Source organism: Mirounga angustirostris, unplaced genomic scaffold (assembly GCF_029215605.1).
Source record: "Mirounga angustirostris isolate CCGP_5_RB_7025 unplaced genomic scaffold, mMirAng1.0.hap1 SCAF_4, whole genome shotgun sequence".
Classification (NCBI taxonomy): domain Eukaryota; kingdom Metazoa; phylum Chordata; class Mammalia; order Carnivora; family Phocidae; genus Mirounga; species Mirounga angustirostris.
In genome coordinates this window covers 185,825,043-185,848,862 of record NW_026991712.1, presented here as the reverse complement: position 1 = coordinate 185,848,862, position 23,820 = coordinate 185,825,043, and the positions used below count along the sequence as shown (strand labels likewise).

At 63.5% G+C, this 23,820-nt stretch overlaps 2 protein-coding genes across 4 annotated transcripts in view; one reads left to right on the top strand and one right to left on the bottom strand.

Annotated features, from left to right (window-relative positions):
* The window catches only part of ESPN (espin), a 29,578-nt gene extending 11,742 nt beyond the window's left edge, over positions 1–17,836 (top strand). The window contains exons 3-15 of one of the 3 annotated variants that reach the window (XM_045898829.2): positions 1,163–1,349; positions 1,488–1,670; positions 1,817–1,948; positions 4,572–4,773; positions 5,667–5,938; positions 8,581–8,742; positions 8,833–9,025; positions 10,318–10,344; positions 11,474–11,619; positions 11,702–11,965; positions 16,407–16,486; positions 16,585–16,596; positions 17,689–17,836. In XM_045898829.2, the coding sequence (XP_045754785.1) occupies positions 1,163–1,349; positions 1,488–1,670; positions 1,817–1,948; positions 4,572–4,773; positions 5,667–5,938; positions 8,581–8,742; positions 8,833–9,025; positions 10,318–10,344; positions 11,474–11,619; positions 11,702–11,965; positions 16,407–16,486; positions 16,585–16,596; positions 17,689–17,836 (2,008 nt within the window). Of the gene's footprint in view, positions 1–1,162; positions 1,350–1,487; positions 1,671–1,816; positions 1,949–4,571; positions 4,774–5,666; positions 5,939–8,580; positions 9,026–10,317; positions 10,345–11,473; positions 11,620–11,701; positions 11,966–16,406; positions 16,487–16,584; positions 16,597–17,688 lie in introns of all 3 variants that reach the window. The other 2 variants (XM_045898830.2, XM_045898828.2) reach the window with 2 other exon arrangements.
* Positions 17,000–23,216, bottom strand: TNFRSF25 (TNF receptor superfamily member 25). The gene is made up of 10 exons (XM_054513240.1): positions 23,175–23,216; positions 22,486–22,639; positions 22,168–22,302; positions 21,636–21,803; positions 21,468–21,546; positions 20,686–20,741; positions 20,479–20,586; positions 20,278–20,312; positions 19,616–19,796; positions 17,000–19,386 (listed from the first exon to the last, which is right to left on the bottom strand). The coding sequence occupies exons 1-10, from the start codon at positions 23,214–23,216 to the stop codon at positions 19,064–19,066; spliced, it is 1,281 nt and encodes a 426-aa protein (XP_054369215.1). The 3' UTR covers positions 17,000–19,063.
* Positions 23,217–23,820: the final 604 nt, after the last annotated feature.

Below are 23,820 nucleotides of genomic sequence, written 5' to 3'. Positions count from 1 at the left end.
AACTTCCCTGTTTTCCAGCAGCACTCCACCTTATGGGGTTGATTCCCAGCTCCCCAGGTAGGACTCCTCTTCAGCAGCTGGGGAACAGGGATGAGGGGCAGAGACAGCTGCTAGCTGGACCTCAGGAAAGCTCCAGGAGTGAAGACAGGGGATGGGCTTTCCTGTGTGTCTACTACATGCACCAGGCCCTGCATAACAAACATACACTCGAGTGCCATTTACCAGTTGTGTGACCTTTAGCAAGTCACAGCCCCTGAGCCTCAATTGCCTGTCTGCAAAATGGGAATGACAATAGGACCTAAGTTAGGGCATCCAATAAGAACCTGCCCATCAATATCACAGCATACCAGAAGTGCTCCGTGAATGGTGGCCACCTGTAGAGTTTCAATTAATAACAGGCTATCCAATTGAATTTTAATTTAGATGAACCACAAATAATGTTTTAGTATAAGTCTATCCCATGCCGAAAATGATTTCTTGTTTCTCTGAAATTCAGAATTAACTGGTCATCTTGTGTTTTATCTGGCAACCCTACTACTCTGCCCTCTGGGAATTCAATTTCCCGGGGGGAGACAGAAGCCAAAATCAGTTATGTTCAGTCACGTATGACGGGCAGTCCATGGAGTGAGCCCAGGGCCATATGGGGCACAGAGGTAGGAAAGGTCTGCTCTGCGTGGGGAAATCAGGGCAGGCCTCACCGAGGAGGGATCTGGACTGAGTCTTAGGGAGGAGGAAGGAAGGGCATTCCAGATAGAGGGGGGACCCGATCAAAGGCATACAGGTAAGACAGAAGGTTTGGGACTCACAGTGATAAAGGGTTAATGTGGCTGAAAAGGTAAGAAGAGGCCAGATCTCCACATCCTTGTAGACCTTGGTGAAAAGGTGGGCTATTTACTGAGGACCAGGGACTAGCTCAGTCAGGTGTGCACTGTAGAAGGGAGACTGCTGGAGGGGGTGGCCGCGCCAGAGGGGCCCCCCTGAGGGAGGCTGGCATAGGACCAAGAGTCCAGACCGAGTCAAGTACAGCGCGACCCAGTGACTAGACCTTCGCCAACTCACTCTCCCAGCCCTCCAGAGCTCCCCAAAAGAGCGCGAGGGGCGTAAGAAGGCTTTGGAGGGAGGTGGGAGCTGAGATCCCACGGTGGGTGCTGTGTCTCTGCAGGGGAGTGAATGCCCAAACCAAGAACGGTGCCACGCCCCTGTACCTGGCGTGCCAGGAGGGCCACCTGGAGGTGACGCAGTACCTGGTGCAGGAGTGCGGCGCGGACCCGCACGCGAGCGCCCACGACGGCATGACCCCGCTGCACGCGGCGGCGCAGATGGGCCACAGCTCGGTCATCGTGTGGCTGGTGAGCTCGGGGTCAGGGCGGGGCGGGGCCCGGGAAGGGGCGGGGCCTGCGCGAAGCGGCCTGCACGGAGGGGGGCGGAGCCTGGAGGGGCCTGGCGCCCAGCCCCCGCCCCTCTATCCCGCGCCCCCTGCCGCCCAGGTGAGCTGCACCGACGTGAGCCTGTCGGAACAGGACAAGGACGGCGCCACGGCCATGCACTTCGCGGCGAGCCGCGGCCACGCCAAAGTGCTCAGCTGGCTCCTGCTGCACGGCGGCGAGATCTCGGCCGACCTGTGGGGCGGGACCCCGCTGCACGACGCCGCTGAAAACGGGGAGCTGGAGGTGGGGGCGGGGCCGGAGCGGGGGGACGGGGCCGGAGCGGGGGGGGGGCGGGCGCCCTCTGCCGGCGCCGAGCTCTCAGCACAGCCCTGCCCCGGCAAGGGGGTCCGGGCGAGCGGCCGGGGTCCTCAGTACCTGGCCCCTCGCAGTGCTGCCAGATCCTGGTTGTGAACGGCGCGGAGCTGGACGTCCGCGACCGCGACGGGTACACGGCCGCCGACCTCTCGGACTACAACGGCCACAGCCACTGCACCCGCTACCTGCGCACCGTGGAGAACCTGGTAGGACCCTGAGCCCCTGGTTATCTCGTCCCCCACCCCATCCCCACCTCCCCCCAGGGGTAGGTGTTCTTACCCCTTTACCACGGAGGAAGCTGAGTTTCGGAGACATGAAGCCCCTGTCCGAGGTCACACAATGAGGAAGTGCCCTAGACCATTACCCTCTCTCAGCCCAGAACCACTGACCACTGAGGAGTGAGGGAGTGAAGGAAAAGGGTCAAGGAGAGGAGGACCAGCAGCATCCTGGTAAGCAGGAAGGCGTGGAGAAATCACGCTCAGATACCGATGGGGATAGTCAAGTTCAGTCACCTGCCCACAGCCCACACTAATAGCTCATTTAACTCTCCACCGCCGCTGAAGTAGGTGGTGTTAATGTCCCCGTTTCATCCAAGGTCACACAGCTACATTATATGTTTGCTCACTTCATGGCTACTTCATAACTGGAAACGTGTTACCTTTTTAAATAATTTTATTATGGTTGTACAGAGGTGAAGTCACCTCCTGGGTCTTGAGCTCAGGTCTGGTTGGCTCCAGGTCCAGGGCCCCGCCTTATCTGATGTGCTTTGGGGCACGAGGGAGGACAGAGGGTGGGTTTCACAGGTGCCTTCAGGAGGACCAGCTCCAGGGGGCAGCCTGGCCGGAAGAGGGGCTGGGAAGTGAGGCCCGGAGGGGAGAGTGTGGGATGGCCTCCTGCCCATAGCACTGTCTGCCCTGTGCGCAAGCATGGGGGGGGGGACACCCTGGATCTGGGTGCTCCAGAGCACAGCAAGGGGGGTCAGAGACTGCAGCTGGACCCGAGGAAGAATTTTCCCCCCAAAAGGCCGCCCAGAGAGAGTAATGGTCCAACAGATAGTGAGTACCCTGTCAGCAGGGTATACCAACAGAAGTGGATGCTGTGAAGGGCATTTCTGAACCAGAGGTGGTTCCTTCCCACTGAGAGAGTGTATGATTCTGCTTTGAGGGTGGGATGGGGGTGGCACCTCCAGCCACTCTTAACAGCAGCTACAGTTGCAACAAACATGATTGCATGAATTCTGACTCCGGCAGGTACCCTGCCCAGTGCTTTATAGTATAATCTCAGTCTCCACCGGAAACTAACACTAATAGTTGACATGTATGGCATTTACTGGCTACCATACCCTGGCACTCCACTAACTTTTAAAATCTTTTTTGTACGCTCACGAGGCAGGAAGTACTGTTATCCCCATTTACAGATAAACTCAGGGGTGCCTGGGTGGCTCAGTTGGTTAAGAGTCTGACTCTTGATTTCAGCTCAGGTCATGATCTCAGGGTCTTGAGATTGAGCCCCTCGTCAGGCTCTGCACTGGGTGTGGAGCCTGCTTAAGATTCTCCCTCTCCCTCTGCCCCTCTCCCCCCACACCCCCACATGCTCTCTCTCTTTAGGTACAGAAAGGATAAGTGACTTGACTTGCCCAAGGTCACTTAGCTAGTAAGTGGGAGAAGTGCAATCTGAAGCCAGCATTCCAGGCTGCAGAGCCAGTACTCCTAACCTCTGTGATCCGTGGGGTCAGAGCTGGGCACCCTCAGTGCCCACTGCTGTCAGCCATGAAAAGAGCATTTTTAGCTGCCCACCCACCCAGCCCAGCCCCTAGGCTTTCCCTTGGCTCATGGAAGAGGCAGCAGGGCCTGGCCCCCCTGAACTGGGTGGGGTATGGGAGCCCTTGGTCCCCTCACCCAGAGAGGCCCAGCTGCAGCAGTGACAGATCCAAACCACGCAGGATGCTGGCCCAGAAAAGGCAAACACTCCCACAGAGCCCCTAATTACAGGGCCAATGAGCATGGCTGCTAAGCTGTTACCTGGTACTAGGCTTGCCTCCCACTCCCGGGGGGCCTGTGACACTTCTCAGGCAGGGAGCGGGCCCCGGGTGGAGGAGCAGGCTTGGGCAGGAGGCAGCCTACAGAGCCAGCGAGCGGGCTTGCCGACAGCAAGGCCAGCATGGGCAACGTAAGCAGGACCCCCACCCCAGCCCGCTCCCATGCCAGGAGGGTCAGGGCTGTGGGCAGGGGCACAGACAGTGGTGGGGACAGCAGGCTTCCAGCCTGAGCTTGGGCTGCCCACCAGACTCAGCTGGGCCACCCCAGGCCCCACCCTTTCTCCAAGGGCCCCATCAGGAGATAGGGGCAGGGCTGGTGTTGGGATTTGCCCCAGTAGAACAAGGAGAGACAAAGGCTGCTGGCCAGTAATGGGGAATTAGTCCTTCCTGCAAGTTGTGGGCATCCCCCATGCCTCCTCTGCCCCCAGCAGCTGTGGCACCTGAGCCCCGTCCCACAGATACACTGGAGCCCAGTCCCTCTAATGAGGAAGGAGAAGTCTTCCCCTTGGGGTCCAGACCAGGGCCCCCTCTTCTGACAGTCTCTCAATCCCCCTGAGCAAGGAGTGGCTGGGGTGGGAGTTTCCCAGGAACCTGTGGTCCTGCTGCCAGGGGGCCTGGCTTCTTCCCCTGGGAAGAACCTGAGAGACATTCTCAGAATGGGGAGGGAGCCCAGAAAGGGAAGCGGCTCGGCCTAAGTCACACAGCAAGGATGCGCCTGAGCAGGACCCTGGCCCGGAGGGGCACGCTGGTCTTCAGGTCGGGCTGTCCTCATTGCCTCCCCTCCCTTGCAGAGTGTGGAGCACCGCGTCCTGTCCCGGGACCCGTCCGCTGAGCTGGAGGCCAAGCAGCCTGACTCTGGCATGTCTTCACCCAATACCACCACGTCAGTGCAGCCGCTGAACTTTGACCTCAGCTCGCCCACCAGCACCCTCTCCAACTATGATTCCTGCTCCTCCAGCCAGTCCAGCGTCAAGGACCAGCGCCCCCCACGCCGTGAGTGGGCCGGGCTGGGAAGGGGGCGGAGGGGGCATGGGACTGGCCACTGGGCCCTGGCGGCCAGCCTCGGGCCCTCTCTGCCCACAGCTGATGCTGGAGGCTGCCCGGGTCACCAGGAGGGGCTGCTGCTTGTGGGGACGGGCAGGCGACACTCGTGCTTGTCACAGACACACCTGTGCATCCACAGGGACTCTCCCTCCGACGGAACCCCCATGCCCCGCGCATGTGATTCATTGTCCTCACTCACACACGGTGTTCCCCAGACTGTACACACTAGTCCCAGACTAGTCACACTAAAGCATGCGCACACGTACGTGCGTATGGGGACACACAGCCACACACACAGCCCCCCTTCCATACCCCAGATGTGTGTACACTTGGCGCATAATACACACACGCCCCATGTCCACAGACCGTTTGCAAATACAAAGAAACACCTGTGTGTACTCACAAACCAACACAATGCACAAACTGACTCACTGAGCACACCCTGAGCATGGGTGGCCTACAGAGATGGTGGGGTGCCCTGCCATTTGGGGCACGGCCGTCCATACTCCTGCCACCCCACCCTGCTGCGTCTGACCCGAGGAGCTGCCCCTTCACCCTCCAGGCGGCTGTGCCCCACCCACCGGCATGCCCTGGTGTTGAAAGCCCCCTGGGGCCTCCCTCCAGACTTGAGTGCATGGTTTCTCCCCAACACATGCAGGGCTAAGGCAGGGCAGGGCTAAGGTGGGGCCCTGCACTGTTGGGGCCCACAGTGGAGCCATCCCGAGCTGCATCCCTAAGCCCACCTCACCCCTTGGTGAGTTGCTTCTGGGTGGAAGAGGGCCTCAGTCCTGGGGGACAGCCTCTCTGCAAACTCCCAAACGCAGCCTTCCCTCCCTCCCCAGGGCTTCCCAGCTCAAGAGCTGCAGATGTACAAAACTACATGAACATGCTGAGTTCGGAGCTGGGCCGGCCCCGGGGCAAGATGGAGAGAACCACACCACTGCCACCACCACCCAGCTTCCCTCCGCCGCCCGCACCCCCGGGCACCCAACTGCCCCCACCCCCACCAGGCTACCCAGCTCCCCAGCCCCCCGTGGGGCCACATGCAGCTGACATCTATATGCAGACCAAGAGCAAACTCCGCCACGTGGAGACGGAGGCCTTCAAGATGGAGGTAGTGAAGCTTCACCCACCTGCCTGCCTCCCAGCACTGCGACTGGGCGGATAGGCAGCGCCTGAGGCCAGGAGACTGGCTCGTGGGCACAGGGTGGGGGGCCCTGGGCCAGTGTGGCCTATTTGAGAGTCAAAGCTCTTGGCCAGCCCCCTGGGGACCTAGGGCTGGGCACTGGAGACAGGCAGATGAGTAAGACAAAGCCACTACCCTCTCGGGAGCGGGGGATGGGTGAAGGAACGTGTAATCAGACAGCCGTACCTCTCAGGGACCTGGGTCCTCCCTTACCTCTTGCACAGAGTGGCAGGGTGGTCACGGTGGTCATTGGCAGAGAATATGTGCAGACTGCCTCTCCACAGCCCTACACATGCCCACAGCCCCAGGCTCAGGTAGAGAATGGCTCCCACGGGGGTGTCTGTGCTCCCGGGGGGAGATGCAGGTGGCATGGCTGTGAAGGGCCACGGGGAGGGTGGAGGCAGGGAGAGAGAGCACTAGCAGGACTCCGTACTCAGAGGGGGCTGAGGGAGGGGTGAAACTGAAGTTGGCTCCCCAGTTTGGGGCTTGGAGTGCCCAGGTTGGTGGAAGGGCCAGTCCTGAGATGGGGGCCATGAGGTAGTGTCCAGCGCGGGCACACTGAATGTGAGGTGCCCGGGATGTCAGGGCCTCTGGCATCCTGGCTGAGGCTCCGAAGCCAGAGGACTGGTCTGGGGAGCTGAGAGTCCCAGGCAGGGAGCCCCATAGGGGATCCTGGGGTCCTGGCTGGTCTGGGAGGTGGGGGACAACCTGAGACCACAGGTGGCTGAGTATGGGGTAGAGGCCCCTGAGGGGCCCGTGGGAACCCTGACCTGTAGCTCTCTCTCAAGCCCAAGGCAAGCGACTCCAGAGGCAAGCTGAGTAACCAATTTGCCCACAGGTGACCCAGGTCACAAGGCCACTGGGTGGGGGAGGGGGCAGGACAACCTCCACAGCGACTCCACCCTGCCCTCACTGCCATCCTGGACCAAGCTCTCAGTTGGGTCCCCTTTCAACCCTATGAGGTGGAGAGGGCCCAGGGGAGGACTGCAGGGGGCCGAGGGCAAGCGGACTTTCCCTGGAGGCGGCTGTGTGAACCCTGCCCAAAGCCACAGGACAGGTGGCCCAGCCTGTGCCCCCTCCACTCCCCTGCGCACCAGGATTTCGAGGTCCCGTGCCCCTACCCAGTGTGTGCGTGCAGGGCCGCAGGCGACCGGCAGCTCCACAAAGGGCCCTTTGTGTGCGCGGTGCGCCTCCGCCCCCTGGGCCTGGCCCCTGTCTGACCGCATCGGGAGCAGGGTCGCGGCATCCGCGCCTCGGGGCTGCAGGGGGCGCCGAGGGGCCCGACTGGCCCAGAAAACAAATCCTGTGGTGTCGGGTTTCCTGCAACGAGAGCCGGTTCGGGTGGGGCGTGGAGGTCCGGGGCCACCGCGGGGACGCAGGGGCGCGGGGGGGGGGGGCGGGTGGAACGGGACAGCCCCCGCACGGTCCCTCGGCCTTTGGCCCTGCCGCCCCATGTCCTTTTCCCTGGGCTGGGCTTAGCGGGGGGGCAGCTGCGACGGGGCGGGTCACCGCGCTGTCATCCGAGCCTGCCTTGCCGCCCCTGAAACCTGAGGCTTAGGCGCGGGTGTCGGTGTCGCTTACGCGGATGTCGATGGTTTCCAGATGCCGGAGGGGAAGGGCGGGGGCGTGACCCGGAACCCAGGGGTACCAAATATGGGGGCTCCGCTGCTCGCGGTCAGGCCCGCATTCTGTCCACGGGGTTTGGAAGGGGCCCGCTGGGGGAGGAAGATGGAGGCCGGGGTGCCCGGCGCCTAGCGGAGGGAGAGAGGCGCAGGGGCGGGGCCACATCTGGCTCGCGGGGCGGGTAGGGCGCGGCGGCTGGTTGTGGCGACGCCGTTGGAGCCCCCGTGGCGTCCCCTATTGCTGGGAGTGGGTCAGCCCGGGATTGGCGGGCCCTGGGTGATGTCAGGCCGACAGAGCTCCTAGGCGCTCTTGGGCGCGGGCGGGCAAGGGCTGGGCTGTAAGCTGAGAGGAAAGATCAGGTGGCACAGGTGTCGGGTCCGTGCCGCCCCCGCCGCCAGGTGCACAGCGGGGGCCACCGGCGCAGTCGCAGGTAGGAGCAGCCCCGGGGCCGGGCGGCTGAGAGCCCTGGGCAAGCGGGAGCTTAACAGGACAAGGGCTCTGAGGGGGGCTCCCTCGCCGGAGTCCCCGAAAGAGACGGTTCGGCAGAGGCGTGGGGACGCGCCGGACGGTCGGGTGGCCGGGAGTGGGGTGAGGCTGAGGCCTTAGCGCTGGCTGAACCGCGGGCTGCCCCTTCTCCGGCTCCCCCTGGCGACTGGGCTGGATCAACCCGCCCCCGGTCCCGCCCCTTCTAGCTTCAGTGGGGGCCCTTGTGGCCCTGGGCCCGCGCCCTGAACCCCTCCCTGTGGGGCCGACCGAGCCTGCCCTTCCCCAGGACCCTCGCCCCATCTCCGCTCTGAGAACAGGAGGGTCTGGGAGCCCGGCTGGCTGCACCCTTTCGACGGCCGCTGGCCAGGAGCCCCGGGAATGTGAAGGGCTGGGGGAGGGGCGGGGCGTGCGAGGCTGCCAGGGACCAGTGCCCGAAGCCCCGCCACCGCTGTCTTCCGCAGCTGAGCTCCCGCGACGGCCGCAACGGGCTGAGGAGGCAGGACTCCGGCCGCAAGCCCCGCGCCTTCAGCAAGCAGCCCAGCACGGGGGACTACTACCGGCAGCTGGGCCGCTGTCCCGGGGAGCCGCCGGCCGCAGGCCCGGGCATGGCGCACAGCGAGGAGGTGCGTGCCTGCCAGCCCGCACCCGCCGGCCGCCCGGGACCCGGCCGGGCCTCCCGCGCCTCACTCGCTAGCCCCTCCGCTCCCCCGCAGGCGGCGCTGCTCCCCGGGAACCATGTGCATAACGGCTGCGCCGCGGACCCCAAGGCGTCCAGGGAGCTGCCCCCGCCGCCGCCGCCGCCGCCCCTGCCGGAGGCCCTTAGCTCGCCGCCGCCTGCTCCGCCCCTGCCCTTCGAGGGCGCTGGCCCTGGTGGCGGGCAGCGTCGCTCCTCCTCGTCCACAGGCAGTGAGTAGGGGCGGGTTGAGGGGCGGGGGCCGGCGCTAGCCCTGAAGGGGCGGGAAACCTAGACCTCGCTCCCTTCCCAGCTGCGGCGGCCCTAGCGCTGACTCTTCCTACTCGTTCTTCCTGCTGCAGCCCCGAGCCCAATGAGGGCCCTAAGGGAAGGCTCTGAGTTACTTTAGTGTGAGCCCAGGCAAGTCCCCTTCCCTCTCTGGGCCCACGTCCCATCCAGCAGGGAAGGCCTCCCGGCTCTGGTGTCTGGTGTTTCCAAAGAGCTGGTGCTCACAGGAAGCTCTGAGAAGCAGAACTAGTTTCAAGGAGGCAGGGCTGTTGGCCAAGTTTTTTCCTGCCCCATGTCTATCCTATGTCTCTCTTCTGCTCCTCACCTCTTTCTCTTGTTCTTCCAAGCTAGCTACAGCCTGAGCTCTTTTCAGATGCTTCAGGGACTCTTCCCAGCCAGATACCGCCAGAGGCCCCAGGCCAGCTAGGACATGGCTCTGGGGACAAGGCCAGTGACCCATCATGCCCTGCCCCTTCCCTCCTGATGACCCCTCACCCCACCTTCTTTTTAAGGTATAGACTGGTGACCAGGACTCCTGGGCTTCTGTAACATGGCTCAGACTCCTGCATGCCAGGGCTCTTGTAAGGCCCAGGAGGTGGTGCCCGAGTGCTGATGCGCCCACCCAAGCCTGGGAGGAGGGGGTTGCCCAGCCACTCAGTGCAGGGACCGTTTGTGGTGACACCAACAAAAGTGTCATCTCCCTAACTAGGAGTGCAAGGGTATAATAGGGTCCAGAATAGGACCAGCCTGGGCTCCCTAGGGTACCTGTGGAGCCTCAGCCCCTGCAGACCAGAGCCCATGGTAGCATGCTCACCACCACCTAAGCCTCCAGAATGGCCCGCAGCTCTGAGGTTAGCTTTTTCCCTCTGGGGCAAGGCTGAAGCTAGGAACAGAAGAAAAATAGACTCGGGCTTCTCCAGACACCACTTCTCAGCAGAACCTGGCTGCCCTATCCCAACCCAATGCCAAGATTGAGGCCCTTGCTAGGGAGGCCAGGGCCAGTGGCAAGCCTCATGGACCAGTAAGGGCAGGAACTGGGCGGACCACCCTTGTGGAGCCCCAGGGCACCCTGAGCCAAGGTCAGATGAGCTGGAAAATTCCTTCTCTCCTCTCCCCTCTCCTCTGTGCATCTCCCTCCCCTCTTCCTGCCCTCCCTTCTCTTGCTGTCCCCGCAGTCCTAGCCTCACTCCGGCCCCCTCCCTCTCCTAACTTCGCTGTCACTTCTCTCCATCCCTAGAAGTGAGAGTCCCCAGGCACAGGAAGAGTGAGTAGCTGCGTGCGTGGCTCCTGGCTGAGGGGTGGGGTGGGGAACAAGGCACGCTCAGGGAAATCAAGGCCCAAGGACCTGGGACTTTAAAAAGGGCAGGGCCAGGGGCCAGCAGGCCAGGGGTCCTCCACACTACAGCCACCTTCCTCCTTCCCCTGCACCCACATGCACACCCACGAGTTCTGCCCGGGGCTCAGTTTTGCCTAAATAAATGGACCTGTTGCCAGTGTCTGCCTGGCACCTTTTCCTTTTACCCCTCCTGCTTCTCGCTCAGGGATCCCCAGCGCCGGGGAACGTAAGAGTCCCCTGTCGGCCTGTTTTGTTGCCCTCACCCAGCCCTCACCCCTCCTCAGCCTCTAAAGACAGCCCTTCCCAAACCCCAGTCACCTCCGCTAGCCCTGTCAGAAAATGCAAACTCGTGCACTGGGTATTTGCATGTTTTTCACCCGGCCCTTCCTCCTCGGGGCCTTCATCCCATATCCTTAGTAAGGGCTCCACTTTCCTGGGTCCCCCAGAGCTGAGCAGCGCTTTGCCATTAAGTGTGCTATGGGCTTGCAACCAGTGTGTCCACGCGCATGTCTGTCTGTGGGTATGGGGGCTGGGGAGGGGACCGGCTGGGTTCTGGCATCCAGGGTTCTGAGTCCGTAGAGCCATGGAGGCCCCCGGCGACTCAGTCCAAGGGTCACTGAGTTTTGCTGATGCAGAGCGGGCTGGAGGGAGACTCCACCCCGGCAGGGCCGAGGCAGGGAACCCAGGACAAAGGTCGGGTGGCTGGCCCCCAGGTAGTGTCTTGGAGCTGGTCAGTCAATGTCCTGGGCAGAGACATTCGCTGGAGTCCCCAGGGTCGGCCCAAGAGCCAGCATGTACTCCCGGGGGCTTCCAGGCGGGGCCTGGACGCCCCGTGAGTAGGACCGGGATGATGGTGTCCGCCCCTCCCCAAGCTGCGAGCGGGGAACCCCCCTCTGGGGTTCACGAGAGCCGCCCAGCGGACCTGGGACCTGGAGAGCTGCCATCTGGGGCCGCGGCCCCTCCTGACTTGGGGAGGGGGCAGCAGAGGGTCAGATGGGGGGCGGCGGGGACACAGGCCCCGTCCCCGGCCAGCACCGCCTCTCCTGCCTCCGTGCAGGCAGCAAGTCTTTCAACATGATGTCCCCCACGGGTGACAACTCCGAGCTACTGGCTGAGATTAAGGCGGGCAAGAGTCTGAAGCCGACGCCGCAGAGCAAGGGGCTGACCACGGTGTTCTCGGGCAGCGGGCAGCCTATCTCCCAGGTAGGCGGCCCGCCAGCACTCCCGCCCCGGTTCCCCTCGCCCCTGCCCGCCAGGCCCTCAGTGTCGCCGCTTCGCCCCGCAGGCGGACTCACCGCTGCCTCAGGCGTCGCCGGCGCCTTCACGGGCCCGCAGCCCCACCCCGCCGGCCGCCGGGCCCCAGCCTCTGCTCAATGGCAGCGTGGCGCCGGCGCCGCCCGCCACCCCGGCGCCAGGCGTGCAGCTCGACGTGGAGGCGCTCATCCCCACGCACGACGAGCAGGGCCGGCCCATCCCGGAGTGGAAGCGGCAGGTGATGGTGCGGAAACTGCAGCTGAAGATGCAGGAGGAGGAGGAGCAGAGGCGGAAGGTGGGCGGGGTGGCCTGCACCCCAGAGGGCCCAAGGGTCTGCACCTGGGCCCTCGGCCCACCCCCCACATCATCCCCCAGGCTTCCGGTCCCTTTCACTTCAGGTGGCTCCCATTACCTCTGGGGGGAAAGCAGGCTTCCACGACCTCCCTGCCCTGGGACTGTCCCCAGTCTCCACCCCTACCCCGCCCCCCAGCAGCCCGTCTTTTAGTGAGATGGCAAAGTTCATCAAACTCTAATGTGCTTCCAGTCGCCTGCGATCTTGTAAAAATGCCTATTCTGATTCAGGAACTCTGGGTGGGGCTGAGATTCCATGCTGCTAGGAAGCTCCTGGGTGAGGATGACCACACTGGTCCAGGGACCACCCTCGGAGTAGCCAACAGGCTTTTGGTTGGAGTTGGCCTGGCTTGGGCTCTTCCCCTGCATTGCCACTTTCCAGCCACGGATACTGAGCCTCATCTAGCCTAAGATATTTTCTTATCTGTCAGATGACTGATCATCACTGGCTGGCAGGATGGTTTGCCCGCTCAACACGTTTCCTGGGTGCTGTGTATGTGACACGCACTGTTGTAGCCTCTGGGGGTTCACGATGAACCTTTCAGGGCTGCGAAGAGAGGAGGGGTGGCAGGGGATCAACCAACAAGCAAACACAGCACCTTAGTAAAGCCATAAGTGCCCCCCAAGAATACGAAACAAGGTAATGCGAGAGCCTGAGTGAGCAGGGAGGCCTGTAAATGGGCTGTTACCATACAGTGGCGCTGTGATGGGGCATGCAGAGGACTGGGACTGCCCTAAGCCCACCATCGTATTTGGGCTGGAGGCGGCGTTAGGGAAGGAGGAAGTGATGTCCAAGGTGGACTTGGGAGATGAGCAAGAGGCGGACTGGGAACAGAGTGGGGCAAAGAGCAAGCAGGCTCCGAGACTGTATTAGGAGAGGGGTGGAGCTGGAGAGGTCAGTGCGGGTCAGATCACCAAGGCCTGGACTTGAAGAAAATGGACTTTCTCCTGCAGCAGTCAGGAGCCTAGGAGAGGGGTTACGTGAGGAAGTGGCCTCATCCTATTTGTCTGTGGGGAACGGATTGTAGTGGGTCAAGATGAACTGGGAGGCCTGTGAGGATGAGGACACCCCCCCCCCTCCAGGGCTGGAGAAGCCCCGCACTCAAGTGAGGAATGAACGAAACTGTCGGGAGTTCCTGGCGAGCCTATTCCTGGTGTGGGGACTAGGAGCGAAAGCTGTGTCCAGGCAGCTGGTTCAGCTAGGGCAGCGTGCACAGGGAGGGCTTGGGCTGCAGGGGGCGCAGAGAAGGGGTCATCGGTCTGGGCGAGGCCTCGAGGGCATGCGGACGCGAGACGGGGTGGGAAAGAGAAGCCTTACGTCGCAGCTTCAGCGCCTTTTGCATGTTCCTTCGGTGGTGTAATGAGCAACCTAGCCAGGTGTGGAGACTTCGTCTGCCCGCCCAGTTTCTGCAACGGCGCCCAAGGAACCCCGCCAGCGACCAGAGAGGACACTGCCCAGCGCCCGGAGTAGCGGCCTGGGCCGAAGCCTCGCCCCAGTGTAATCACCTGCCGGCCGGGCTTGGCCCATCCCCGCCATCACAGCCCCGCGGAGCCATTACACCACCCGGGGCATGCAAATGGCGCGCCCCGGCGGCCGCTGCGGGAACCGGGCCAGAGGGAGACGCGCCTCCCTCCCCTCTCTTGTCTTCCCCCGCCTTAGCTGACGGCCGCCAGCTCGTGCTGCTACCCCCGCGAGGGCTGGAGGTACTCCAGCGCGCACAACGCCATCCTCGGGCCCTTCGGCGAGCTCATGACCGAAGCCGACATCCTCCGCATCGAGCAGCAAATCGAGAACCTGCAGGTGTTGCACAAGGCGCAGAAGCTGGAGGCGCGCCTGGAGCAGCTGGAGCTGGAGCTGGAGCAGCTGCTGCCGATCTCGGCCGCCCTCTCGGCGCCGCGCTTCACCGTCGATCCGCGCCGCATGCACGGCCGCGCCGCCAGCCTGCCTGCCTGGTGCAGCAAGATCTCGACGCTGCTCAAGAGCATGGCCACGCTGCTGGCCGCGCTGGGCGGCCGGCCCGCGCACCTGGCCGAGCTGCTGGCCGCCGACACGGGCCAGCCGCTGGCACCGCTGCCCGACGCGCCCTGGCGGCCGGGCCCGCTCTGCCTGGGCCGCTCGCACTCGCTCAGCTGGTGCCGCGAGGCCGTGGCGCGCGAGATCCTCGAGTGCGGCGTCTCGGTGCGGCACCTCCGCGCCGTCTACGAGCTGCGCGCCCAGGGCTCGGCGCCCGCGCGCGACTCGCGCCGCAAGCTCTCGCTTCCCGCCGGCGCCTCCGGCCGAGAGCCCATCCTCGAGGAGGACTACGTGGCGGCCGGCGCCGGGGAGCCCAGCGCCCCCGCCGCCAACGGCTTGCGGGCCGCGGGGGACTCCCTGGGCGCCTTGCGCCCGCCCGACGCGCCCGGCCACCAGGCGGCGCTGCCCGAGCCCGAGCAGCTGGCGCGCCGGCCGCCGCTCTCCACCGAGCTGCGCGGCGTCCAGGACTACATCGATATGCGCAAGGAGCGCATCGTCTACCTCTTCCTGGACCACTGGCGCAAGTGGACCTTCCGCGGCCCCGGGCGCCGCGCCCAGGCGCGCCTCCGCAGACTGCTGCCGCGAGTGGTGGCCGCCGGCGCGGGCCCGGCCCCTGAGGCCGCCGACGGCCCCGACGGGCGGCTGCTGCGCCTGCTGAAGCAGCGGCGGGTGGTGGGCAAGCTGCTGGGCCACTGGCGGAGCCTGCTGCGGCAGGTGCCGGCACGCCCGCCGCGCGGCCCGGGCCTAGCGCACGGCCTGTACTGGCCCGAGCACTTCCTGCCGCCCCTCGACGGCGGCGCGCCCCCGCGCTACGACAGCCTCACGCTCGACCTCTTCATGCTCGGCTACTTCCAGCTGCTCGAGATGGGCCTGAGCCGTGAGGAGCGCAAGTTCCGCCACCTGCTGTGCTACGAGATGTTCGACCGGCTGGGCAGCCACCCGTGGGAGCTCATCCGCCTCTTCCACCGCGTGGTGCTCGAGCAGGTGGAGGCTGGCCGGCGCAGCTGGAGCGACGGCTTCGAGGACCTCAGGCGCCAGTTCTTTGGAGATAGCCCGGAGGCCGAGCCAGCCCGCGCAGATGAGGCCGTGAAGGAGCAAGGGGAGGAGAAAAGAGAAGGGGAGGAGGAGAGGGAGCCGGCGGAAAAGGTCGCTGCTTCGGCTCAGATGGTGGACTGGCCAGAGGGGCAGCCCGAGGCCCCAGCTCCTGCGCCGCAGCCCCCGACCCCACCTCCGCCGGCCGCACCTCCCCCCACATGGGACCCTCCTAGTTCCGAAGCCCCTGCCGAAGATCCCCTGGAGTTGGTGTCTGAGATGGGCGAGTTCAGCAACGAGGACATCTGCCGCTACATTGACCGCAGCTTCTCCTTCTGGAAGGAGAAGGAGGCAGAGCTCTTTGACATCTGAGCAGAATTCGGAATTTCCCCTCAAGCATCTTAACACGGGCCTGAATGCCTGTCTGATGCCCTCTGGAGGCCAGAAGCCGGCAGGAAGAACCCAGAAGCCAGCAGGGTGGCCTTGGAGAACCCAGAGTGCCCAGGAGGACCGGGCTGCCGCAGCCTTTGAAACCCCACCATGGCCAGATGCGGGGCGGTAGCCAGAATGGGCAGGGCAGGGCAGGGCACAGGGCAAACCAGGTGTTCCCCTCTGGCCCTACAATCTTGCCTGGCTCTGTGTCGGAGCCGGGTGGAAGAAGCAGCCCCTCGAGTGAGGGACCGTGGCCCCCCTTGGGGCAGTGTGGCGCTCCTCTCTTTGGTTTTTCACTGGAATTCACAGCTACTTCTTTGAGGTCAAGGGAGCCACGTGTGTCGTGTTCCGTGTGATGTGTTCTCCTCTGTAAACCTCCAAGTAATAAAGCTCTTTGCTGTAAGCCGCCCGTGTTGGATGCGTGCCCCCCTCCTGCCAAGTCAGTGCAACCACACAGTTGCAGACGTGGTGTCTACTCTACTCGGGACTAGGACACACAGGGCCCAGAAGGTTCTTCACGCTGGAGGCCAGCTTGAGCCTCTCTGAGCTGGCTGGATCTGTGGGGGCCCACGTAAGGGTCTGCCCAGAGTCTGGGTCAGGGGCCTGGGGCCATCTGTCAGCTGTCCCGGTGGGGAAGCTCGTTCTCTGCTGCTCCCCTCCACCTTAGCTCTGATCTCTCTGATGCCACCTGTAGGACACAAGGGGCCTGAGTTACAAGGGGCCAGAGCCTGGGAGGCTCCCTTTAAGGGGACTGTGGTCAGGCACCTTCATCTAAGTGCCCTGTAGAAGGACATCTGTATCCCATTGTCCCTGACTGGTGCGGGTCCCCTGGGGCTGGGGGTGCACCCCTTCTGTCCCCCTACCTCCTCGCCCATGCTGGTCCTAAAGCTCTGTGCTTGTGTTTCAGGAGGAAGAGGAGGAGGCCCGGCTGGCCAGCATGCCCGCCTGGAGGCGAGACCTCCTGCGGAAGAAGCTAGAAGAGGAGAGGTGAGCTGGGGAACCAGAAGCTTCAGGGTCTGGTGGGATGTCTTGATCATGTCCCTGACGTGGTGGCACCAGATAATGCTATCTCTTTTTCCTTCTAGGGAACAGAAGCGGTGAGTGTGGGACTGGGCCCGATCTGCCACCCCTCCCCAACCTAGGCACCGTGCTTTTGCCCCTTCGTCCAGCCCCATTTGAGCACATCCCCTTGTCACTCAGGTCTGCAGCACAACCTCTCTGCTCCCAATGATGCCACCAGCCTCCTCTCCCCCAGTAACTGAGACCCTGCCTCAGAGTCTACATCTTATGCCCTAACAGCCTTGTTCCCAATTACCCAGGCCCTGTCTCCCATTAACCTGGCCTTCAGTTAACCCAACCTCAGTGTCAATAACCTTGATCTCTGTCCCTCAAAACAGAGTTTCTGCCCCAGTAATCTAGCCCAGTGCTGATAGAAGTATAATGCGAGCCACTATGTAATGTTAAATTCTCTAGTAGCCACTTTGAAAAAATAAAAAGAGGTGAACTTAACATACATATTTTATTTAACCCAATATATCAAAATATTATTTCAATACATAATCAGTATAAAAGTTATTAATGAGATCTTTTTCACTTCTTTTTAAAAAACAGTCTTTGAGATGCCATGTGCATTTTACCCCTACAGTGCTTCTCACTCTGACATTTCAGATGCTCAGTGGCCGCACGTACTTGGTGGCCACCTTGTCAGCAGTGCAGATCTAGCCCCTTATTATAATAACTGTTCCTAATTACCCACCACTGCCTCTGAGTAGTGTGGTCCCTCTGCTCTCCGCAGCCCGACCCCAGTACCGCCGAACTCACCCCCTCCTCAACCTCTGCCACACCCCTGACCCAGCACCACTGTTTCCAGTAATTCCCCAGCCAGCAATAATTCATCCACAGCCTCTCACTCACCCAGCTCCTGTGTGTGCCCCAGTGACTCCAGTCTGCCCTCAACCAAGCCCCTCTGGCCCCCCACCAGCCCTGCTCTTGTGCCTCCTGACCCAACCCCAGTCCCCTAGCCCTTCTGCCCCTGGAATTCAGTGCCCTGGCCACCAATAATTAGCCCCTCTGTCCTCAGCAACCCAGCCCCTGCCCTCCGTAACGCATTCCTTGCCACCCGTGAGCCCCTCCCGGTGCCTGGCCCACCCTCACACTCGCCCGCCGTCCTGCCCCCACACCATGCCCAGGAAAGAAGAGGAGCGACAGAAGCAGGAGGAGATGCAGCGAGAGAAAGAGCAGTCGGAGAAGCTGCGGACGCTGGGCTACGACGAGACCAAGCTGGCGCCCTGGCAGCGACAGATCATCCTGAAGAAGGGGGACATCGCTAAGTACTAATGCCGCCCTCCTGCCCGCAGCCTCGTGAGCTCGAGGGGCCCCAGCCTGCGCCCCGGCCTGCGCGGCCCGGGGCGGAAGGGCTGGGAGCCGCCCTGCCTCCCCCTCCCGCGCTGGAACCCCTCCCTGACCCCGCTCCGGCCCCCGCAGCCCCAGCCCGGGGCGACGCTGGAGCGCGCCCGCCGCCGCAGTCGCCCAGAAAAAGTGCCCAAGCAAGCTGTTGACGCAGAAAGTTGCTTATTTGCATGCCCATTTGCATATATTTGCATGCCCGTTGAAGGTCGCCAGAGCTCTCCCCGGCCCCGTGGGTGGTGGCTTTTGTTTCCCTGCGGGGCGCGCGCGACCGGCTGCAGCCCCCTCCCCCGCACCCCGGAACCCGCGTGGCCGGCGCATCCTGGGCGGAGGCAGGCCCCACGCTCGGGGAAGGGGTTTTCCTCCCGTCCTGACCCAGATCTGTGCCCTGCCCGCCCGGGCCGCATTTCCTATCCCCGCCGAGGGCTTCCTCTCAGTCGACTGTTTACCGAGAAGCGATGAAGACAGCAACCTGCCCGTCGGGACGGAGCTGCCGCTCCGGGGGCCCATCGTCTGCCCTCCCCCGTCCCGTGAAGTCTGCCCACCCAGGCCCCACGCTCCCCGGACCCTTCCGCGGCGCCGGTGGAGAGAGCGGGGGGCGGGGGGCGGGGGCCGGGCACTTGTGTCTCCGCCTGCTTCCTCCCCGCCCCCCCATCCGCACCCCCATTAAAGCTCTCAGCCGCCGGGGCTGACGTTCACGCTCTAGCGCCGTCGCCGCGACTTCCTCTCCCTTCCGGGGTAACTGGGGCACGGCCGGGCGGGAGAGGCAGCCTGGGAGCCAAGGGCCACAGCGGCCTCCACCGTGGGTCCCCGGCCCTGGGGCGACAAGACTTCCGGCCCCCTTTCGACGGCCCCGGGAAACCAAGCCCGGGCCACTTAACACCCCAGCCTCGCGGCAACACCAAGCAGTAGCTCTTCTTCACAGATTTAATACCGAGGCCTCACGGAGCTCAGGCCCAGAACCGAGCCGTCTCCCGCCCCCTCCCGACATCCGTCCGCGCTCCTTTGCCCCACCCAGTAGCCCGGGGCGCGCCGCGGCTACGCAGGGCCGTGGCAGGAGCTGCATAAGTGACATAAGATGTCTACACGCATAAGTAACCGTACTTAGGGCTTCTGCAGGGGCCGCCGGAGCCCGGGGGCGGCGGCGGGAGCCCTGCGTCACGGGCCGCGCTGCAGGCGGCTGCGCAGGTCCTCGGCGCAGCCGTCCAGCCCCATGCGCTCCAGCGCCGCGTAGACGGCGCCCAGGCCCGCGGGCTGCTGCTGACGCCAGCGCTTGAGCATCTCGTACTGCTGGTCGCGGAAGCGGCCCACCTCCACCTCCACGGCCTCGATCTCCGCCTCGCGCAGCCCCAGGGTGCGCACGAATTCCTTCCAGCGCCGCGCCGGCACCGCGTCCATCACGTCGTAGAGCTGCGGGCCGGGCTGGAGCGTGGCGGCCGCCGAGCCTGCAGGGGGCGCTGGCGAAAGCGGCGGCGGCGGGCCTGAGGGCGGGCCGGAGAGAGCCCGTGGGGAGCGCGAACTGCCGCCTAGGGGCGCGGACGCGGGTGGGGCAGGGCAGGGCGCAGGCGGGAACCCCGGGCAGGCCCGGCCAGGGAGGGGTCCGCCCGATCAGCTCGGGATGGGCGTGGGCAGGTGGTGCCTCAGGAAACTAGTGCTCATCTGGGCCTCAGGAGAATGGGGTCCGGGCCTCGGGCCAGTGAGGTCTCTTACCGAGAGCTCTGCTGTGCCGCCGGTCCCAGGGCCATGTCACCTCCGGGCAGGGCACCTCCCGGGTCTGGGGGGAGCCAGGGGTCCAGCCGCTGCCTACCGACTGGACGGTGTGGACCTTCTCACTATTGCCGAGTGGCGCTAGAAGGGTGTGGGTGCTGCCCTTGGGTGAGAGGTGGGTGGCCTGGAAGCCAAGAGAAGCCCCAGGTCAGCCCAACTGGCCTAGTAAGGCCCCTCGTCTGGGGTCTCTGGCCCGGAGCGGCCATTCCCGGGCGCAGTCAGCAAACATTCTCCAAGGCTGCCCACGGCAGTCGGCCATAACCTGCTGTGGCCCAGAAGAGCTATTTCTTCTGCCTGGAATACCCTGCCCTCGCTGCCCTGCTCTTGTTCCCCCAACCCTGTCGGAGGCCTGGCCATGGCGGCACTCATCCCACGGAGCCTGTCTGGGCCCCAGCAGATTGAGAGCCACTTAGGGACAGGTGCTGTGCTTCTCTCAGTCACTCAGGACTCAGTGAACTCACGCTGTTCATCAGGTCTACTCTGTGCCAGCCTCGTGCCACACACTGGGGATCACGAGTTCTCATAGGGCCCAGCCTCTCAGCTCCAGAACGCTGAGGCCTGGGCGCTTGCTCACCCTCTTCCCGGAATATTACTTATACGCTCACCGGTCGGGGAGTCAGGGCCTCCGTCCCAGCTTCATCTGCCGAGAGACAAAGAGCATCACATCAGCAACCAGGCAAGAGCCCTAGACCTGGGCGCTGGTCCACCTCCTCTTGTGTTCCCCTATACCACCCCAGCCCCCAGCACTTTGCATCGGGGGTGAGTGGGCTTACCCCTGAAACGTGTGCACATGTGCCTGTACTTACTAGCACCCTTGGGCTTGCAAGTCTGCCAGCGATGGTAAGTGTAGGTCAGCACAGCACCAAGCAGGAGTGGGACCACCAGGCCAGCCAGGAGCACCTGGACCCAGAACACTGAGAGAACAGCTGGTGAGGGGTGGGTCGTAGCCCTCCCCCCCATCTCCCTTTGGCCCGTCCCAGCAATCCTGCTCAAATTCTCAGCACACCACTTACTCTGCCTCCAGCCACAGATAGTCACACAGGGCTCAGGACAGCTCCCAAGGGTGCTCCTGCAAGGAGAGGGAGTGGGGTGGGAGGTGAGGGAGAACACACCAGGAGGGGCTACCCATCTTCTCCATCCTGGAGGCCCTTCCCTCCCCAGGCCTCTTCCCTGGGAGCCACACTACCCAGGAATGTTCCCAAAGTACTGCTGAAATTTCAATTGTGTCCCCAGGAACAATAGCGACAACCACTATTTATGGTGTTTCTTGTAGACTAGATTGAGGGTCACTAGAATGTCAGCTCCATGAGGACAGGGATTTGCCTACTTTGTTCCCTGTTGTATCCCCAGCATCTAGAACATCTCTGGAAAATGGGAGATGCTTCATACACACTTGGCTGAGCAGACGAATGGATAAAGTCCTTTACCCCTTACTCTTAGCCCTGGGGAGAACCAACTAACATCGCCATGTTCACACGGGGAAGCCACAGATCAGAGAGGCGAGGTAACTGCCCAAGATCTCCTGGAGAACAAGTGGCAGATCTTGAGTCTCAGCCCAAGGTTTGAACGTGACTCTCTATAAAATGACAAATCCTATGCTTCTTTAATGTATAGCTGGAAAGATGACTATAGGAAAGTCTGACAGAGAGTGAAGATATGCCCCCTATTTATCCGTCCTAAGGTGACTGCAGATTTCCCTCTAGCATCCAAGGACCAAGCTCCCTCCCCCTTCCCTGAGGTCCCCACTCTGCTCCCAGCCTCCCTTTCCCTGTCCCAGGGGCAGCCAGGAAGTTACGTGGGGCAGGGCACGCAGCTGTTGCCATATTCATAGAAGCCAGGCAGGCAGGTCCCACAGTCGGTATCTCTGGCAGAACCTGCAGTCCAGGAGATGGCTTGTGGGTCCCGAAGAGAGAGAGGGAGTTAGGGAGGGTGGGGGTAGGTAGCCCAGAATGGGGATACTCACAGGGCACCCGTGTGTGGCGGTGCAGGGCCCTGCAGTCTGAGCATGGGTGGCAGCGGAAGGGCGAGCCGATCTTGCAGGACTTGACCAAGCACTCTGGGAACCAGCCTGGCTCACAGCCACAGTGGGTGTCCGCCACCGTTGAGCAGTTCGTCAGGGCCACTTGGGAGACTGACCAGAGTGTTCAGGGAGATGGGGAGAATGGAGGCCATCAGGGCCAGAGGCCCCCATGGGGACTGGGGGCAGATCCCCTGGAAAATGGAGATGGGGACAGACCAGACAGAGGGCCACCCCCCAAAGGGAGAGAAGCATGGAGATCGCCACAGATCAAAGGCTGAGACATATACAGGGATAGGAGGGTCATCAGGAAGAGAGGGGGCAAAGGCATCTTAGGGCAGGATGGGGGGGAGGGCCTGGCACACATGGGCACAGGGCTGTCACACCCAGAGGTTAAGCCCAAGCAGCCCCCGCCTTCAGAAATACCCTGGCCATGGCCTGTCCTCAAGAGCCCCCCACTGAGAGCTAGGCCCCTCACCCTCCTCATCACAGGCCTGGCAGCGAGTACAGCGGGTCTCATGATGGTTCTCCCTGGCCAGGAAGGTGCCCCGGGGGCACGGAAGGCAGGTGGCGGTTCCGCAAGGCTTTGGGCAGGGGGCCTTCAGGTAGTGCCCTATGGAAACCAGACCCAGGTCAGACAGTCAAAGGGGGTCCCACTTTCCCCTCTCCTCCTTCCTATCTCTGGCTCCCTATTTCCCCCACCCCAGCTTCCCCTGTCTCCTGACCCCGCCTGACCCCATCTCCTCTGTCTGCCCTCACTTCCCCCCACAACCCTCCCACCCCTTCGGCAGCTCACCTGCTGGACAGCCCTTGCAACAGAACAGACTGTTTCTCTTCTGGAAATTGTAGGCACAGTCACACTTAGGACGGGGAGTGCTGTGCTGGCCCTGGGCGCCCGGCAGCACAAGGAGCAGGACCTGGAGGACGGGCGCTGCTGGCTCCAGCAGGGCTCACCGCGCAGGGCCCCTCCCTGCCCCATCTGCCCCACTTCGGCGGGGGGGAGGGGGGCGCCCGCTTGCTCTCAGAGCAGCCCACTTCTCCGGTTCTTGAGTAGAGGAGGTGCCCATGGACGTGGGGTAAGCCGAGCTTCCCTCCCACCGTGCACGGAGCAGGCTTGGGAGAAGGAGAGCAGAGGTCTCCGGCCAGCTCCTCTCACACGTTTCCCCTCCGCCAGGGCACCGGCGCAGGCTCAGGCAGCCCCATCCCCACTCGTGCTTTCTGGAAGGTGGGGGACCCAGAGCTTTCCCTGCCTGGGGCCCTAGACCCCTCTGGCCCCTGGGCGGGGGTTTCCTCTCAGCGGAAGGGCCCCGCCCGGCTGAGCCTCTAACTAGCTGAGTCTCTAAGTCGAAAGGGGGGGTGGGGCTGCCACGCTTCCCAAGGAAGTTGGGCCCCTTCATTCACAGCGCGGAGACCGGGGCCCGAGGTCAGGCTCCAGGCCGTCCACACCCGTCTGCCGCGCTCCCAGTCTGCCGCGCTCCCACTCACCGCAGCCGCCGCTGCCATGTAGCCCCCCAGCCGCAACTCCATGGCTCTTGTGGCCTTGCTGGGCCCTCCGACGGCAGGCGACAGGCGTGCGCCAGCCGGGGGCTTCCCCGCTCTGCCCGCTCTGCCCGCCTGCTCTGCCCCAAGCCGCCCAGAGGAGCCCGCCTCAGGGGAGGGGGTCAGGGCGGGGCCCCCAGCCCACGCAGCCTGCCCCTGTGCACCTGAGCTCACCTGAGGCAGCCCGGGGGCAGCAAGGTGTACCCAGGACACGGCTGCATCCAGGTCCCCACGCCTGGGTCCTAGCCTCAACCCTGAGACTACCACTTCCAGGTGAAGTGACTTCCCTCCTTCGGGCCTCAGCCCTTCCTCAGCCATGAGGGGTTGGGCCAGAACTACGCAGGAGGGAGACCCAGCCTCCCCAGATACTGCCTGGGTGTGGGTACGGGGCCCCTCCCCTAGAGGGGGGGTCTAGGGGGCATTCTCCCTAGAGCCTGAGACACATCGCCTACCCTGGCATAAGCTTACAGGGACCGCCCAGGGCAGGGCCCTCTGAGGCACCTCGTGGGAGGGAGCACTTCATGGGGGGTCTAGGGTGGACCTTGGGGCTGAGGCAGGGGGTGAGGTTGATCTTGGGGTGCTGGTCTGGTCA

Excerpts from the sequence above, each read along its gene's own strand:
- TNFRSF25 (XM_054513240.1), bottom strand. The coding sequence starts at position 23,216 with ATGGAGTTGCGGCTGGGGGGCTACATGGCAGCGGCGGCTGCG. Across the intron at positions 19,797-20,277 it reads AGGCCCTGACTCCCCGACCG|GCCACCCACCTCTCACCCAA; the intron begins GTGAGCGTATAA and ends CTTGGCTTCCAG. Across the intron at positions 19,387-19,615 it reads GCGGCACAGCAGAGCTCTCG|GCCCGCCGCCGCCGCTTTCG; the intron begins GTAAGAGACCTC and ends GCCCGCCCTCAG.